At 49.5% G+C, this 20,118-nt stretch overlaps 1 protein-coding gene across 3 annotated transcripts in view; it reads left to right on the top strand.

Annotated features, from left to right (window-relative positions):
* SETD2 (SET domain containing 2, histone lysine methyltransferase) overlaps positions 1–20,118 on the top strand; it is a 1,168,808-nt gene that overhangs the window by 481,640 nt on the left and 667,050 nt on the right. For all 3 annotated transcript variants that reach the window (XM_078662450.1, XM_078662451.1, XM_078662449.1), the window contains exon 10: positions 4,097–4,231. In XM_078662450.1, the coding sequence (XP_078518576.1) occupies positions 4,097–4,231 (135 nt within the window). The remainder of the gene's footprint in view (positions 1–4,096; positions 4,232–20,118) is intronic.

The raw sequence follows: 20,118 nt of genomic DNA, 5'->3' as shown, positions 1-20,118 counted from the left end.
TCCTAGTTGCTCCAACGTGGGCCAGACAGCCGTGGTACACCACACTGCTACAACTGTCTATAGTACCGCACCAAAAATTATACTTGTCTCCACACCTTTTAACACAGAACCGTGGAGAGATCAGGCACCCAGACCCAGCTCAGCTCAACCTTGCGATCTGGCTCCTGAAATCCTAGAATTTGTATTTCTTAACCTTCCTCCAGACTGCATGAATGTCATAAAAGAAGCTAGACGTCCAACCACTAGAGCATGTTATGCAGCTAAGTGAAAACGCTTTGTAATATATTGTCACAACAACAATATTAATCCCCTAGACGTATCTATTCAACACATCATAGGATACTTACTGCACCTTCAAAGATGTAACTTAGCCTACACGTCTATTAGACTGCATCTTGCTGCAATAGCAGCATATCTGCAAAACAGACAGCATCTATCTCTCTTCAGAGTACCTGCTATTAAAGCCTTCATGGAAGGCCTTAAGAGAATAATTGCTCCCAGACTACCACCTTCACCTGTGCGGAATTTAAACATTGTTCTCACACGGTTAATGGGACCTCCCTTCGAACCCTTACATAAATGTGAACTACAATTTTTAACATGGAAGTTTGCGTTCCTAGTAGCTATAACTTCTCTGCGGAGAGTTAGTGAACTACAAGCACTAACCATTCAAGAACCTTTATTGAAAATGCATCATAATAAGGTCGTTCTCCGTACTAATCCGAAATTCCTGCCCAAAGTCATTTCTTCCTTCCACCTCAATCAATCTGTGGAACTGCCCATTTTCTTCTCGCAGCCACAGAAAGTAGGAGAAAGAGCTCCTTATACCGTAGATGTCAAAAGAGCATTGCTATACTACATCGAGAGAACACAACCCTTTTGTAAGACCAAACAACTTTTCGTGTCTTTCTCACCACCACATAAGGGTAATCCCATATCAAAATCTGGGATAGCTAGATGGATTGTCAAATGCATACAGATTTGCTACCACAAAGCTAAACAAACGTTATCTGTTCCTCCTAAAGCCCACTCTACAAGGAAAATAGGGGCTTCAATGGTATTTTTAGGGAACATTCCCCTATATGACATCTGCAGAGCAGCTATATGGTCTACACCGCACACATTCACAAAACACTATTGTGTAGATGTGCAAACCAAACAGCAAGCTAATGTGGGCCAGGCTGTTCTAAAAACATTATTTCAAACTACTGAAACAGATAGGGGTGGTCGCCGCTAAGAGTGGGTATTGCTATACAATCTATGCACAGTGTGTAATCTGCAGCTCATATGCCTCGAACGGAAAACGCTACTTACCAGTATGCATCTGTTCTTGGCATGTAGAGCTGCAGAGTTACACACGCCCACCCGCCTCCCCGGCTACCCTTGTCTGTTCCAGTATTATCTTTATTAGATACAGCTTACATGGACATCCTTCCTTTTCTTGCAAAGCTCCATCATTTCCCTAATGGCGAAAAATAATCGGAGCCGATGCCCATGCACAATGTGGTCCAAAGGAGGAGTACCCTATCTCTTGACTTCCAAATAACTTTTCAGGACAAAAACAAACTGCAAACATCCGGGCCCAACACTAGGTGGCGATCTATGCACAGTGTGTAACTCCACAGCTCTACATGCCAAGAACAGATGCATACTGGTAAGTAGCATTTTCCTTCCTTTTTGTGGCAGGAAGTGCAAGGCTTTTTGGCCAAAGGCGCTATTGAGAGGGGGTCTGCACCAGGAGTAGGACATGGTTGTTATTCCTGCTACTTTCTGGTGCGGAAGAATGACAGACCTTAACTTTATTTTAGACCTGCGCCCTCTCATTGCCTTTCTCCATAAGGAAAACATCTAAATGCTCACACTGGCCCAGGTGTTGTCTGACCTTAATCCTTGAGACTGGATGGTGGCGTTGGACCTTCAGGATGCAGATTTTCATGTACCTGTCCTGCAGACCATTGGCGCTACCTGTAGTGTGTGGTGGGACAGGAGCATTTTCAGTTTGTTGTACTTCCCTTTGGTCTCACCAGTGCCCCTTGGGTGTTTATGAAGGTGATGGAGGTGGTGGCAGCACTTCTTTGGAGGTCAGGGGTGCTAGCCTTAGCCCGACCTCAATAAGTGACTATGGAAGACTGGCTCTCCCCAGGCAGTTATCAACCACCTCCAGAATATAGCAAACCTCCTGTCTTCTTTGGGGTTCACTTTCAATGTGCCGTATACCCGACTCCTTCTCATACATTCCCTTCATCTAAGCCATTCTGCACATGGTTCGGGATTGTGCTTCTGATCAAGGAAAGACAGGACATTCAGGCTATGATCTGATCATTCAGCCCCAGTCCTGGATTTCAGTGAGGTAAATTGAGGCTGCTGGAATTGATGGCCTCCTGCATCCTGCTGGTCGAGCACACCAGGTGACATATGCAGGCAAGCTCTGCAGTGAGTTCTTAAGTGTCAGTGGGCCCAACATCAAGGGAACCTTTCCTTTACTCATTCAGATTTTGGAGAAAATTGCAATAGTTCTGCAGTGGTGGTTGCTGGACTTTGATTGGGTCAGTAGCAGATTCCTCTCCTTTCCCCAGCTAGAGGTGTCAGAGGTGACCAATACACCACTTATGAGTTGGGGTGGCCATCTGGGAGAAGTGGAGGTCAGAGACCTCTGGTGTGTGACGGAGCACGGATGTGTATCAATGCACCATCTTGTAGAGTCTTTATCTAACCACAAATTCCTGCCCGTTCAGTGATTGACCGCTGTCCATTAATAAGATCCCAAGTCTGCGAAACTGCACTTTGTTCTGTTCATAACCAATTTACTTTTGGGGCTTTGCTCCTGGGGGTGAATTTTTTTCCCATAGATTCACATGCTAGAATCCAGAGTAGGAAGTAGTAGTATGCGCTAGTGCTTGTCTTGTGAACTGCATGTTGATTGGGTTAAGTGTGGGTGCTTTGGACCAACTTTTGATGAACTTTGTTGAGTGTACAAATTTTGAAGTTGTGTTTTGCAGTGATGCAGAAGCTGCGTAAATGAGGGGATGGACTGAGTGTGGATGTGAAGTCTTAAATATTTTGGAAAAGTTGGCTTATTCATACTTTGAGGGGATGGGTCTGAAAAAGGATGTAATTGGTAGCAGGTATGGTGCGTGATAGAAGAGAATTAATTTGTTTGATGGCACTGAGGTTGAGAAAGGCACTCCGCATTAATCGCATATGATTTGATGGCTGAGGTGAATGACAATTTTAGATAAAACTGAAGATAATGAATACATGATACTTTTGGTTGTAACGCAGGACCCTTACTGGGGACCCATTATGGTTTAAAACATGACCAATCATAATAATGACTGTGGGACAACATAGGTTACAGAGAAAGAAAGAGAGAAGTATATGCAGAAGTTTTTGACTTTTGCTGCATGAAAAGTGCAAAATCATAATTGCCGGTAAGTAACTGGTTTATTTTCCTTGTGTAAGTTTCCGTTTCAGTCTGAGGCAGTAAAAGGGAAACCGTACTTGATTTCCCTTTAGTTTCCAAGTCCTGTGGTTGACTAAAGTGTGATGTACTCTAGACTACAGGGTATAGGGATGTCTACTACACCTAGTAGACGAGGGTCCCTCACTGTGCTGAATTTGAAGCACTGTTTAAGCATTGAAGTGATTGAGTACTTGGAGCCTAACATTTGTGCTGCACTAGGGTTTAAACTTGTGCTGATTGCTTTTTTTTAAAAAGGAAAAGGAGTTTTCATGTGAGCTTGAAAGGTAGAGCAAATTAGAGAGCAGAATCGTAGATGCAGAATGTTCAAAACGGTTAAACAGCAAGGTTTTGTTTTTGGCCATCAGGCTATATACATTTTACTTTTAAAAGTAGCATGCATGTAATTTCATGATCCGAAGAGATCTTTAGGGGAGTATGTCGGTCGTATGTTGTTTTTCACTTTTACTCCACATAAAAGATGGTACCGTAATGAAATCGTGCACTTTTACACTCGTAATGCCTCAAATTCTAAAGCGCTCAGATATCCTTTGGGATCAAAGTCGCGCTATATAAAACTTTATAAATAAAAAAATTAAAAATAACATTCTCCCCCGACTCTAATCCCTCTCTTAGGTTGACGGTGAATTGGAAGCCCTGCTGGAAAATGGAGAGGGACTTTCTGACAAAAACCAGGTTCTTATCTTATCCCGGTTGATGGTCCGCATAGAGACTTTGGAACAGAAGCTGACTTGCCTCAAATTGATACGGGTGAGGTTTTAAAGATGCACTATTTGAAAATACCCTGCTTTTGTTTAATGCTTTCAAAGTCTGCTATCTCTTTATTACTTCTCCCCAGTCAATCAGATCCCCAATTCTTCAGTGCCTGTGTCTATATTCTAGATCAACCAGGAAATGCATACCTAGACTTTAATTTCCTCTGTGGTTAGGACTTCATACCTTCCTGGATACATATAAATGACTAATTAACATAATGGTCACGTTGCTCTGGTTAGTATTAAAGTCACTGTGTCCTCAATATCTGGTGGACATGAATGATTAAGTTCATAAAAATTCCAAATTCAGGCATTTCATGATTGGGTAATGTTTCATTCTTGCTACTAAGGGTAGGTAAAGTGCCCTAAAACATTCACTTTAACCACTTGGGAGCTAGTAAACAAACCTCCCCAGTGCTGCGCTGTCCATTATCCGGTGCTGAACTGGACGTCCAGCGGTCGCACGCAGCACTGGGGAGGTAGTGCCCGTGACGACCGTTGGCCGACGGCAGCACTTAAGGGGTTAAAGGTGTTGCAGGCTAGTTTATTGCCAATGTATCCTTCTCCGAGGCCTGCCCCTCATGCTTGTCACTAACTGTCCTTTTTTGTCTCCTACAAAAGGGAGGAGTCAGGCAAGAGCGTCTCCTGATGCTTCACCATTTTTGGCATTACCTGATTTTATTTTGCTAATTTCTATTCTTTGAAGCAGAGGTGTTCATTTGATTTTTAGGGCTCGCCTGCTGATGCGCTTGCGCATAGCTGGCGAGCTATATTGTGGCTTAACTAGAGGTTAACCATCTCGGCGATTTGTTGCTGTGCCCGAGAAAAACAAGCTCAATGCGAAAGCGCATTGGCAAAAAGCGCGTGCACATCAAAGCCACCAGCCTCTCTCCCACAGGCATCTCAGCTTCCCCCAGCCGGCATTTCTCCTCCCCTAATTATTCACTGCACGGCCGGCGGTAACATCAAAGGCTGCTGCTGCCGTGACTCGCATTTCTCCTCCCTCCTCCCCTTTCACTGCCCAGGCCGGCCGTACTTTCACTTTACACGGCCGCCAGGCCTTGTCTCGCGTTTATTTTAACATGGCTGCTTTTCCTTTTCTGGTTGAATGTCTTCTAGCTTTCCCTCACCCTATTCTCGTCACCCTTACTCACTCCCATCAATCTCCCTGACTAAACCCTTCTCTTTGTACCCATTCCGGGAGTGACCTTTGTTTCTGTCAAACTCCTCTGCTTCGTGTGTGAAGCTTTGTAATCTCACTATTGGCAAGCCGCTTGTAGATGCATTTCTCTCCCGGCTCAAGCTCTACCTATCCCCTACCGATTTTCTCCCCACTTCCTCCAAGTACAGATTCCTTCCCTCTGTAACGTTGCACCCACCACAAAGCTCCACCGATGCACCTACCACACAGCTCCACCGATGCAGCCACCACACAGCTCCACCGACACAGCTCCACCGATGCACCCACCACACAGCTCCACCGATGCACCAACCACACAGCTCCACCAAGGCACCCACCATACAGCTCCACCGATGCACCCACCACACAGCTCCACCCATGCACCCACCACACAGCTCCACCGATGCACCCACCACACAGCTCCACCGATGCACCCACCACACAGCTCCACTGAGGCACCTACCATACAGCTCCCCCGAGGCACCCACCATACAGCTCCCCCGAGGCACCCACCATACAGCTCCCCCGAGGCACCCACCATACAGCTCCACCGAGGCACCCACCACACAGCTCCACCGATGCACCCACCACACAGCTCCACCGATGCACCCACCACACAGCTCCACCGATGCACCCACCACACAGCTCCACCGAGGCACCCACCACACAGCTCCACTGAGGCACCCACCACACAGCTCCACAGATGCACCCACCACACAGCTCCACCGATGCCCCCACCACACAGCTCCACCGATGCCCCCACCACACAGCTCCACCGAGGGACCCACCACACAGCTCCACCGAGGCACCCACCACACAGCTCCACCGAGGCACCCACCACACAGCTCCACAGATGCACCCACCACACAGCTCCACCAAAGCACCCACCACACAGCTCCACCGATGCTCCAACTAAGCTCCACCAATGCACCCACCACACAGCTCCACCAATGCACCCACTAAGCTCCACCGATGCACCCACTAAGCTCCACCGATGCACCCACCACAGAGCTCCACCGAGGCACCCACCACACAGCTCCACCGAGGCACCCACCACACAGCTCCACCAATGCACCCACCACACAGCTCCACCAATGCACCCACTAAGCTCCACCGATGCACCCACCACACAGCTCCACCGATGCACCCACCACACAGCTCCACCGATGCACCCACCACACAGCTCCACCAAGGCACCCACCACACAGCTCCACTGAGGCACCCACCACACAGCTCCACAGATGCACCCACCACACAGCTCCACCGATGCCCCCACCACACAGCTCCACCGATGCCCCCACCACACAGCTCCACCGAGGGACCCACCACACAGCTCCACCGAGGCACCCACCACACAGCTCCACCGAGGCACCCACCACACAGCTCCACAGATGCACCCACCACACAGCTCCACCAAAGCACCCACCACACAGCTCCACCGATGCTCCAACTAAGCTCCACCAATGCACCCACCACACAGCTCCACCAATGCACCCACTAAGCTCCACCGATGCACCCACTAAGCTCCACCGATGCACCCACCACACAGCTCCACGAGGCACCCACCACACAGCTCCACCGATGCACCCACCACACAGCTCCACCAATGCACCCACCACACAGCTCCACCTACACAGCTCCACCGATGCACCCACCACACAGCTCCACCGATGCACCCACCACACAGCTCTACCGATGCACCCACCACCCAGCTCCACCGATGGACCCAGCTCCACCGACACAGCTCCACCGATGCACCCACCACACAGCTCCACTGATGCACCCACCACACAGCTCCACTGATGCACCCACCACACAGCTCCACTGATGCACCCACCACACAGCTCCACTGATGCACCCACCACACAGCTCCACCGATGCACCCACCACACAGCTCCACAGATGCTCCAACTAAGCTCCACCAATGCACCCACCACACAGCTCCATGAATGCACCGACTAAGCGCCACAGATGCACCCACCACACAGCTTCACCGATGCACCCACCACAGAGCTCCACTGAGGCACCCACCACACAGCTCCACTGAGGCACCCACCACACAGCTCCACCGATGCACCCACCACACAGCTCCACCGATGCACCCACCACACAGCTCCACCGATGCACCCACCACACAGCTCCACCGATGCACCCACCACACAGCTCCACCTACACACCTCCACCGATGCACCCACCACACAGCTCCACCGAGGCACCCACCACACAGCTCCACCGAGGCACCCACCACACAGCTCCACCGATGCACCCACCACCCAGCTCCACCGATGCACCCAGCTCCACCGACACAGCTCCACCGATGCACCCACCACACCGCTCCACCGATGCACCCACCACACGGCTCCACCGAGGCACCCACCATACAGCTCCACCAAGGCACCCACCACACAGCTCCACCGATGCACCCACCACACAGCTCCACCGAGGCACCCACCACACAGCTCCACAGATGCACCCACCACACAGCTCCACAGATGCACCCACCACACAGCTCCACAGATGCCCCCACCACACAGCTCCACCGAAGCACCCACCACACAGCTCCGCCGAAGCACCCACCACACAGCTCCACCGAAGCACCCACCACACAGCTCCACCGATGCACCCACCACACAGCTCCACAGATTCACCCACCACCACCGATGCACCCACCCCACAGTTCCGCCGAGGCACCCACCACACAGCTCCACCGATGCTCCAACTAAGCTCCACCAATGCACCCACTAAGCTCCACCGATGCACACACACCACTCAGCGCAACCACAGCATCACTCAGCGCAACCACAGCATCACTCAGCGCAACCACAGCATCACTCAGCGCAACCACAGCATCACTCAGCGCAACCACAGCATCACTCAGCGCAACCACAGCATCACTCAGCGCAACCACAGCATCACTCAGCACCACCACAGCATCACTCAGCGCAACCACAGCATCACTCAGCGCAACCACAGCATCACTCAGCGCAACCACAGCATCACTCAGCGCAACCACAGCATCACTCAGCGCAACCACAGCATCACTCAGCGCAACCACAGCATCACTCAGCGCAACCACAGCATCACTCAGCGCAACCACAGCATCACTCAGCGCAACCACAGCATCACTCAGCGCAACCACAGCATCACTCAGCGCAACCACAGCATCACTCAGCGCAACCACTGCATCACTCAGCGCAACCACAGCATCACTGGTTCAAATATGTTCTTTCAATGTTTCAAGCTGTTTTCAAGCTTTCATATTTTATTACAAATCACAAAAATATGTTAAAATTTCGCTTCTGTTCTTGGATTTTCGTCACAATAAAAAACACTGAACATAATCTTCACAAAAGTTATTTACAAAAGTTTAAGCTATTGCCATTACACATTAAATAAATTATTTAAGTATTAATTATTTAAAAAAATTAAAAGCCATTGTTATTTGTAATATCAATACATCTAAGTCACGTAAATACAAAACATGTTGCATTACAAATGCTATAGGTGTTTGCGAAAGTTATAACTATTGGCATTGTAAATGACAAAGCTATTAATATTGCTATTTTAAAAAATAACACATAAATAAAAAAAAATTAATTTATAAGACCAATAGCTCAAACTTTCCTAATGCGAGCCCTATTGCATTTCCAATACTTGTTTATTTCTGAGAGCCCAAATAAAATGAATGTGGTAAAAAAAAATGCTTCAAACCGCGTGTATAAATATGGTGGTTGCTTTTAGGGGGTTGATCGTCACATCCAATTTTGATCCGGTGAGTTTGTGCCCATTCTTTCCTGAATCCAGCCGAGCTTTCAAGACAAGATTTCTATTCATGTTGAGTCCATGATACTGCAGGAGATTGTTGAATTGATGAAAAGATGCTACCCTTTGGCTTTGAGTAAATTGTGCTCTGTACTAGATACAGTACCCATTTCTGGATCAACTCTTCCTTCTTGTGTGAGGGTTGTCTCCCCGAGACATGCAATTTAAGTGGGAGAATATGTTAGGCTAATGCTCCTCTGAGCATCTTCATGTGGGAGAAATCCCAGTCAGAATTTTTAGGGAACTTCTGGGCCTGGAGAACCTATTCATATCATAAAGAGTCCTGATACCTTTGAGCATTACCCCAGCTGTGGAACACCACCACATTGGCTTGGGGCACATTTGGTTGATGAGGCTCCCTGAGCCAAAGTTCCCTGCAAGGTTGATAGTTCGTTTAGCTTATTCCTTGCAATGAAGGCTGTGTCCAACTTCCTACACAATCCTGGTAAGATGTGATAGGCACATGTTTTTCCTGGGACCAATGTGGGTGGTCTGCTGGCCGAGAAATACGTACCTCTCACTGTGTAAAACCGGATTTGGCACAGCTAATATGTCTCGCCATTGCGACCTACTGGCACTGCTGATAACGTTTGTTCATTTGTTCTTTCTGTTCACAATACAGCTTGAACACAAGGGTCAAAAAAGGTGCAATGATGCTGCATCATTTTGCATGCATAGGCACGCCTCATTATATAAGTGCGCATCCATGAATCATGTATGTGCACTACAAATATAACACAAATGCATCTTGTTTTTTAATTCACCAATTTGAAACTAAACCCTTTTTTAAAGTATAAGAAAATAAAGAATTTATTAAATAAAAAACAAGTGGGGCAGCGAGCTAATAGGTGGGTATAGGAATCAACAGGGATGGATGTGAGGAGAGGGAAAGCAGCACACTAGTGAGAGCAGCACGGGGTACCATGAAAGAAGCACGCAAGCGAGAGCAATACAGGAGTACAGTAGGTGGGAGAGAGAGCAACAAAGAGCGCAGAGGTGGGAGAGAAGGGTAGGAAGCTGGCTCTGTATATGCTATATCACAGTAAGGTATAGTGTGCGCAGAGTCCAGTTGAACCCCAAAGGTAGCCAGAGGTAACAGTAGCTAATACCTTACTCTCTATTTGTGGTAGTGTGGGCAGTCATTAAGGCTTTATCAGAGTGTAGTGTTACGCATGTATTGTACACACTTTGGCAAGAAATGGTGTCACACACTCAAAGACTGAACTCAGACCAATTTGTTTGTATAAAAATATTATTTAGTTATACTTTATTTTTTAGAACCTAGCCAGGTCTCGTACATGTAAGTATATAATATTTTGCAGGAATTATGCAGTGAAATACAATTTGAATGCAGTTTGAAGGCAATTGGATTGGTTTACAGGCAAGTCATTTGTTTATAAACGAGTTGAATTACTTTTCAGATTACTTTTCAAGTTACTTTGCAGACTACTTTTTAGGTTACTTTTTCTACTCGGTGTAATATGCCTAGATATCACACTGGGACATTTCCTTGAGAAAAGGTAAGTTAACTAGTTTTTATACATTAGCAGTTTCTTAGGGTTTCATACAAATTAACTCCATAAGATTTCTCACAAAAAATCAGTCATTTAAGTCCTATGGATGAAAACAGTATTTATCGGTTTATCGGTAAGTACTTATGTTTTGGAGTTGGTATTCTGGGTTGGAACCAGGGTACCCCCAGAGTCAGGGATGCCCTCTTAAAGCACCCTCAGCGGCACTAGGGCGGCCGGGTCCGGAGTGCTGAGGCCCAATGTTATCAAATGAGGGATAGGGGGCCTCTGGTTGGTGGCTGCTCACTTGCCGGCCACAAGGTTGTGGAAGCAAAGCTTCTGGTGTTAGGCTCAGGGCAAAGGGGGATCCAATTTATCACACAAGTTGCACCCATAGCAGCCCAGGGGCGGCCAGGTGCAGAGTGCTGTTTTGGCGGTGGGTGCCTTGTTGTCTTCAATGGGGATTCTCCGGTTTCAACAAACACTGCAGGTTTAGGGATGAAGATCTTCTGGCGGTGACCACCGTTTGGAGAGGTAAGTTGGGATGCCAGGACATCGTTGGTGGGGCCACCCAAGGCTGTGGGACGTCCGGTGCAGTGTGGTCTTTTTGCGTCTGATTTCTCTTACCGGCTCCAGTCGGGGAGATCCTCCAGAAAGGTTCTGCAACCCATGGTTCTGCAGGCATAGGTTGGAAACTCGAGGTAGGTCAGGGATCACCAGATCCCCGGTCAGGATTGCCGGGGAGACCTCCTTGTGTTGTTGGTCCACTCTAACTCGGGCCGTGGGCATCGGGTGCAGAGTGGCGTAGACTTGCGGATTTGCCGGAGACAGAGTCTGTGGGTGAGCAAATCCAGTGCTCACAGGAGACGAAGTCTGATTTGGGAAGGCAGGGCAGGTCCTTCGGGTTCTTGGGGGTTGCTGGCTGCAGGACACACTGGGATTTCGCTGGAGCAGGTTGAGGTCAGGACAGGCCGGTAGGGTTGGTACCAAGGCAGTTGATGTCCTCCTCCTCTTCTACTTTCAGCATGGCCTGTCCTTCTTCTCTCTTCTTTTCTGAGGAGGCAAGGTTCAGGGTTGTCCCTAAAGACTAAATTATGGGGTGTTACAGGTAGGTACTGGTCGGGACCAATGGGTCCCTTCCTTTGGGTGATTACATCCCTTATTATGCCACCCTCCAGTGGGAGGGGGCATAAGCCTCACTCTGTTTGGGTGGGTCACCCCCATCTGCAAAATGGCGGGGACTGAGAGTTGTGCTTCACCTTGCCTTCCCCACCTGAGGGGTGGGGTTGGCAAAGCTGGTCACACCCCATTCCTCCTAACTTGGTTTTCCCACCGATTCTCCCACCCAAAATGGGGGTCAGAACCGGTGGGGGCCAGTTGATGGGAGCAGCAAATAGCTGGGCTAGCTCTCAAAGGCCGCAAGCCTTTGATGCTTCCCTTTCGTGGACCCTGCCCATCCTGAGGGAGGAGGTTTGGCACCTCGTCCCATGATGTGCTTTGTTTCAGGAACCTGAGAGGAGCAGGCTCTCGACCCAGGGGTCCAGACACATGTCTGGTGGTGGGAGCTGGCGAGCAGCCGCTCAGCCAGGACACTAGGTAGGTCGTTTTTCAGGGGGCATCTCTAAGATGCCCTCTAAATGTTTTTTTCATTAAATCCCACCCTGCCATCAGTGTGGGTTTAATGTGCTGCAAAGTTTGACACCAAACTTCCCAGTTTTCAGTAAAGTCATTATGGTACTGTGGAGTTCATAATGACAAACTCCCAGCACTGTATACTCTTAATGGCATTACTGCACCTACAGTGCCTAAGAATTTGGCTTATACACTGTTGGGGTACAGGGCTCATGCACCTGTACCCTCACCACTCGTATAGTGCACCCAGCTAGAGGGTTGGCTGATCTATGTCAGGGCGGTGGATTTCAGGCATGGCACACAGGGATGTGTGCCATGTGAACTCTTCACTTTGTTCTGCTCCAAAGCACGCAGTCTGCAAAGGTGTGTGTGTGTGTGTGTAAAGGTACAGGGCCCTTAGAGGCCTTCCCTGGCCACAGTGCCCTTGGTACCTGTGGTACCAATTACATGGGGCTGACCTGTGGCCAGAGAGTGCCAATTGGGTTTTGTTTTCAATGCAGTTTTAGGAAAAGAACATAGCCCCTGTGTACCTGTTTGGCAGGAGCCCAGTGTACACTCAAAGTACTTCAGCAGTTTAGCAAACAGTAGGGGCAACCATGCAAAAAGAGGGCACTTTCTTACAGTGTGGGTTTAATGTGCTGAGAAGTTTGATATCAAACTTCCCATTTTTCAGTAAAGCCATTATGGTGCTGTGGAGTTCATAATGGCAAACTCCAAGAAAGTATTCTATTCATGGCTTTTCTGCACTTACAATGTCTAAGACTTGACTTAGACACAGTAGGGGCACAGGGCTCATGCACCTGTACTCTTACCAGTAGCATAGTGTACCCAGCTAGAGGGGTGACTGACCTATGCCGTAGGCAGTGGGTTGTAGGCATTGCACCTGCGATGTGTGCCATGTCAACTCTTCACTTTGTTCTGCACCAAAACACGCAGCGTGCAATGGCAGTTTGTAATATGTGCTTCAGCCCTTAGATGCCTTTACTGGTCACACTGCCTTTGGTAACCACGATACCTTTTACAAGGGACTTGCATGTGGCCAGGGAGTTGCCAATCTGGTGTGCAACAGTACAGTTTTAGAGAAATAACATAGGCCCTGGCTACCTGGTTGGTAGCAACCCAGGGCACACTTAGTCATCATCATCAAAAGAAACTTTATTCGGTTTTGCGAGAAGAAAACCATAAAAGTTACAAAACAACCACATCTCATTTAAAACTGGATACATTAAAATTACAGTTCATGTCAATAAATATGGAGCAGATGAATCTATATAAGAAAAAGTCTCATTTGTCAAGTATTAAAACAAGAGGTGCCCTCTCTCATTAAAATAACTAAGGTTCCAGGCAGACCCTTGTTCTTACTGAAGATTTCAAGTAGCCCACAATATTTATTTTTGTTTTTATTTATTTATTTATTTAAGAGGTTTTATATAGCGCTGGCTGGACCCAGGAGTATCAGAGCGCTTTACAAGGTGTTTCCATACAGGTACAGTGTGTATAAGCACAGACAATGGAATAATAAAAGAGCAAGTCCACAAAGGATACATGACATCTAGATAAAAAAGTAAAAACAATTGCTAGACACTATGAGTCATACAAAATAGCGGTCACAGTTTGGCGGGAAGCCTCACTTAGGTATACAACAAAACATGCAAAAGAACTGACGGTCATGAGGAGGGGAAGTAAGGTGATCAGATAGAAGGAAAGGGAGTTGGCCAGGCGGGTGGTCACAAGTCATATGCAATAAATTCAACCTCTTTAAAAGGGGAAATAAAAAATGTCTATGTTACTCTGTAAATTTTACGAGGTACCACAAAGTGTAGCAGATCCTGTTGAGACGCACCGTTGCAGCCACAGGGTGCTAACACCTGTCCTCTGCTACATCTTTTTGGAGCGGCAAGTAACAAATGAAAAAGATCCAAACGAAACCTGGACAATAAAAAACGCCCATATGTGGACAGAGAACCCAGGAGGTAAGGCTCTGTCGATCAGTTGGTTTTCAGCCTCAACAATGTGCGGACGCTGGGTTTTCGCAGTTCCAACTAGTCTCTTTCTAAGTTCCTGATACAGCTGAAGGCTTTCTTAACAGACTCCACATCCTTTTTTACAATGATGTCAGGGTTTAACAAGCATTTGCAATGCAATAGGTCTCGCATTTACGCGAGTTTGAGCTATTTACATTGCAAATGACAATGCCTTTTATTTTTCCTTTTTAAACATAAATAAACGTTTTTGTCTCTAGTGCTCAAAGTCAAAATCTGATGCTGAAAAATACATCCGCCTTCAAAACTAGGGTAGTACCCACCAATGACAACCACAGGCACACATTAAGTACAACTTGCCCGTGTTGTTCTTGTTCTATGTGTCTCACTCTGAATACCAACCTTTCACAATACAAAACCATTTATAGTAGCACGTACCCCCCCAACCTCAGTTTGTGCCATAAGTGGGTAACAAAGGCCATGGAAATAATATAAAGGTAAACTCTGACTCGTTCCTGTGATTGGGCGGTGGGGGGGGGGTGGTATTATGTGTATTTTAAGCCCCTCCCACGGGAACCAATTGTTAAGTGGGAGATATGGGAGAATAATTGAATAATTATGTGTTGCAGTTTCCTGGTTCAGTGTTGAGGGATAAAAAGTCACTTTTGTTGTATTGCTTGAGCCAGGGGTTTGGGCGCTTTTGAGAGCCCTTCTGAAATAAATAAAACTGAACTTAAAATTGAATTGTTTACTGAATATGAATGTATCTTTTGTAAACATGCTAAGCACTGCACGTCACAGTGTAGAGTTTTCTCACGAAGGTTGTTTGCAATACAAATCAAACACTTGCATCTAGAGAAACCAACAGTTACAGAAAAAAATATGATATAAAGGTATATGGCCAGATGCCCTGACATCATCTCTCAGCTATCATCTCACAAACAAAAGCCTTCGGTTCATCCCTCCTGTCCAAACCTGCATGAAAAGCTATCTCATCTTCCTGCGAGGCGCCTCCAGGGAGTAAAAACAAGTCCCCGCCGGGCCGCCGCGCTGCCCGCGATGACGCGGAAGCGGTTGGGAAGCCGGCCAATCCCAGCGCGGCCCCAACCGGAAGTCCCGCCCCATTGCGGCGAGAGACAGAGAGAGCTGCCCGAGGAGCCACGAAGGCTCCGCATTGAGTCCCGGTCCCGAGATGGGGGACCGGGTGAAGAGCGGCCGGGCGCATGGGGAAGGCGGGGCTCTCATGTGGTGAGAGAGCCCCGCAAAGCGCTACCGCCGCCCGAGATGCAGATCCGCCGCCGAGCACCGCCAGAACAGGTGAGTGTGTTGAGTGAGAGGAGGGGTGAGTGGGGGTGGGGTGTATGCGCGTGTGTCTGTTTGAGTGTGTTTGTGCGTGCGTCTGTCTGTCTGTGTGCGCTGTGTGTCTGATTAAGGGGGGGTGCGTGTGTGTATATGCAGTGTGTATGGCTTTCTTTGTGCGCATGCGTGAGTGACGACGTGCGCGCTCACGAGGTACAATCTCGGAAAGAGAAAGCGCGTGCAACATTGCTGTCCTCATTCCCCCAGAAGTAACAACATAAGTCATCTCGCCCTAGACAGAAAAGCTTCGCTTTGCTTTCGTCTAGGCGAGACCTAAAAAACGTTCAGGGTGACCCAACTCTGCAAAGCAACTTCTGATGTATTTCAGCCATGGAATCCGGGGCATATGGTCCAGGCTCACATAATCAGATATAATCTACTGGCAGAGAGCTAATTCTTTATTCAGCCAGCACTTGAGCCAAAACACTAGGGGGCGCAGAGCTAGGGTTTCACCTAAGAAAGGTACCCCCAATTCTGTAGTAGGGGATCTCTGTGTATAGTCATAATCTAGTGAATAGTCCCGCCCATGTGCGTGACCCCAGAGCAATCAAAAATAATCTCTTTAGCTGTCTTCATTGCAGTCCTGCATAGACACTTAAGAGTACATTAAAGACCATAATGCAGCCTGTACCTACAAGACTACAATGTCCAGTACTTCAGCTAGAAATGCCAAGGATATAACATCAATAACACATTTAACACAATCTGTCAAGTTTCACCCATAGAGAAACTTGCCTCCCCTCACCAAATCCTTGGAATGATATAGAGGAAGGTAGGGACAGACAAGCCTCCATAGGCTGCCATTATGTGTCTGGAAAAGGAACACTGTGCCTTTAATGAACTCTCTAGAGACCCTCGGTATCCCAGCATGCTCAGCCCCTTCCTTTTACTTTCAGTTCTTTTTTCCGGCTCCTTCTAGCAGGACCCTGGAGCTTTGAGCTCTCCCTTTTTTGTTTTTTTTCTATACATTTTTGCACTAGTGTTAGAGTGTGTTCACTCGACGTGTTTTTGCCTCTTCTCATCTTTGCTGGAGTTTCTCTGGGGTTTTGACGCTCTTTAATCAAATATGCCTGCCTTATTTGATAAATGCCCTGAGTGCTCTAGGAAAATGGCAAAATCGGATCCTCACAGGGTGTGCATCCTGTGCCTGCCTTCTTCTCATGTTCCTGAGGAGTGTGATATCTGTCTACAGTTCCCTAAAAGGACCCTGAAGGACAGGTAGAAGACCAGGCTCCAAGGTTTGGAGCAGAGAAGGCAGCAAGGACAAGGTGGGTCTGGGCATGAAGGGGCTCCTTCCTCTGCCCGTGCGCAGGCCTCTGGGGGGGCTCCCCAATAAGGAAAAGGCCAGAAAACGCCACTGGTCTCAGTCGACGTCCTCAGCGTCGAAAGGAACGACCACAGTCTGTTCCCTGTCGCACCAGGGCTCTGGGTCGAAGCGCCGTCGACGTTCGACGTCGAGGGGACTGAGGTCGAGTCCTCAGACGAGGTCGACGTCGAGGACTGATTAGTCGTCGAGCCATTATCGACGTTGAGAGAGGTCAAGACACCGGCGCTCACCGCCGAGGCGACACCGCCGGTCACCGTCGACGTCGACACGGAAGTCAGCGACGTCGAGACGAAGATCAGCGTCGAGACGGAGGTCGTCGACGCCGAGCAGATCGTCGGCGTCGAGGAGACGATCGTCGTCGAGGCACCGACCGTCGAAGCGACTGCCATCGCCGTCGAGCAGAGGCGAGGCGACGTTCGTCGACGTCAAGGAGACGCTCGTCGACGTCGAAAGGACACTCAGCATCGAGGAGGAAGACTAGACGTTCTAGGACCAGGACGGAGTCCTCGGCTTCAGTGAGCACACGGTCGCGGCGGCGCCGTCGCTCGTCTACGAGGGGTAGGGCCTCAAGATCGCCCTCCTCTGGACAGAAGAAGAAGAAAAGGAGAGTGGGACAGTCTCCGGGCTCGGAGTACTCTCAAGTTTACTCACCCTCCAAACCGAGGTTGCCTACACCTCCTCCTTTGCCCGTGGATCCTCCTCCGCGTACCCCGACTCCTCCTCCACTGCCTCAACCTCCTACTCCTCCACCGCCTCCGGTTCCTCCTCACCGTCCTCCTCCACCGGCTGCCCCAAGGTCTGCCTCGCTACCTCATTTGCCGACGCCGCCTACGTTGTTTCCGCAACCTAGGCTCCCGGTTCAGCCTCCGCAGCGCTCTCCTTTCCGGCCCGCGGAACGTCCGAGTCCGCGGAGGTAGAGGTCTCGCTCAAGACGGAGAGATAGGTCCAGGAGTTGCCATCGCTCGTCTACAAGGTCCAGACAGTGCCGTAGGAGGGACAGGTCTAGATCCCGCCACACGGATTTGTCCAGTGCCAGGGACTACTCGCTGACCCTGTCGGAATCCCCTCGGACGAGGGTGTCCCCGATCGACGACATTGTCTCCTTCCAAGAGGTGTTGCTGCGAGGAGCAGCTAAGCTGGGCATCACACTCACGGTGCCCGCGCCCTTGACGTCTGTCATCTTCGAGACGCTGCATAAGAAACAGTTGTCTGGTCCCTTGTTGCCATTGGTGCCAGGGCTGGTGGAACCCGACATGGAGCTCTTCCTCACTCCGGCGGTTACAAAATCAGCGCCTTCCAGGCTGCAAAAGAAGTATCGGGCACCTGACTCGGATCCTGCGTTTCTTCGCTTGGACCCTCCGCCTGACTCAGTGATTGTGACGGCGGCGAGGAAGCAACACGCCACCACCCTTTCATCGACAGTGCCTCCTGACAAGGAGAGCCGCTGGATGGATTTGGCAGGCAGGAAGGTCTGCAGGATGGCCTCCACGTCTATGAAGGCCGCGAGTGCCTCGGCGGGACGTTATGATCGGTCCCTCTGGGAGTCCCTAACACAGTTCGTAGAACTCCTTCCCCGGGAGAACAGGGAGGATTTCCAAGAAATCCTTAATGAAGGACTGATGGTCTCCAACCAGGTGATCAGTTCGGCTGTGGATTCCTCCCTCCTGGCAGCGCATGGAGACTGCCATGGGGTCAACCTGAGGCGCCACGCCTGGCTACGGCTGATGTCTTTGAAGCCCGAGGCGCAGCAGAGGGTTGCCAATCTACCCTTCTCTGGTGAGACCCTCTTTGGAAAACATGCGGACGAGGAGATGGCCCGCATGAAGGCGGAGGCGGAGACCTTGACGTCTGTCGGATTGGAGAAGCCGAAGGAACAGAAGACCTGCTCGTTCCAGACACGGTACGGAGCGCAAGGTAGAGGGCAAGGTCGACAGGCTGGGCAGCAGCAACAACAGCAGCAGCAGTTCCAGCGGCGCCCGTTCCAAAAGCGCCAGAGGGGCCGTGGTGGTCAGCAGGCTTCATCCGCGACCAAGGGCCCGGCTGGGTCTAGGCCCTGAGGTGCTTCTTCCCCCTCATCCGTTACCTGCTCCGGTGGGGGGAAGCATCCAACATTACCTGGCAGAGTGGAGAAACAGTACTCAAGACAAGTGGGTGCTGAATATTGTTTGCAATGGATACAGTCTTCGGTTCACCAGTCCGCCTCCAGCGATTCCACCGGTCGGCTCGCAGTTCCGGCTGCGCGAGCTCCAGGCGGAGGCCGATACCCTGTTAAGAAAAAGGGCGATAGACGTCCCTCTGTCTCAAAGTGGAAAGGGTCTTTACTCCCGCTTCTTCCGAGTACAGAAGAAGGACAAGAACGAGTTCAGACCCATTCTGGATTTGCGACAAGCAAACAAGTGGATTCGCAGGGAAAAGTTTTGAATGCTGTCTTTGCACCAGATTTATCCTCAGCTGCAGAGAAGAGACTGGCTGTGTGCGATAGATCTGCAAGATGCGTACTTCCATGTGCCCATTGCACGAAACATACTAAGTTCCTGCGCACCGTACTACCGTTTGGACTGAAGTCTGCGCCCAGGACTTTTTCGAAATGCATGGCTGTGGTAGCAGCGCACCTGAGAAAGAACAAGGTGTTTGTCTACCCGTACCTGGACGACTGGTTGATCAAAGCCTCCACATTCCAGGAAGCAGAGTTGCACTTCAACAGGACGGCCGTCCTGTTGAGCAGTCTGGGGTTGCACATAAATCTGTCCAAGTCTGTCCGATTCCTGTGCAGTGCCTGCAGTACTTGGGAGCCTCCATCAATACGCTGGTCGGCAAGCGTGTCTCCTTCGGAGGAGAGACACTTATCCATCCTTCGGAAGTCTCAGGCTCTCATAGCTGCTCCATCTACAACAGTGAGGACGGTGTCTTCTCTACTGGGATCGATGGCCTCTTGTATCTTCCTCACTCCGCATGCGCGCCTACACATGAGGCCGCTACAGGAATGTTTGGAGGACCAGTGGGACCAGAGGAAAGGGTGTTGGGACGACCGGATTCAGTTGTCTCCTCACGCCCAACAATCCCTGAGAT

This window comes from Lissotriton helveticus, chromosome 10 (assembly GCF_964261635.1).
Source record: "Lissotriton helveticus chromosome 10, aLisHel1.1, whole genome shotgun sequence".
NCBI classification, from domain to species: Eukaryota; Metazoa; Chordata; class Amphibia; order Caudata; family Salamandridae; genus Lissotriton; species Lissotriton helveticus.
This window is presented reverse-complemented; position numbering and strand designations above follow the sequence as displayed.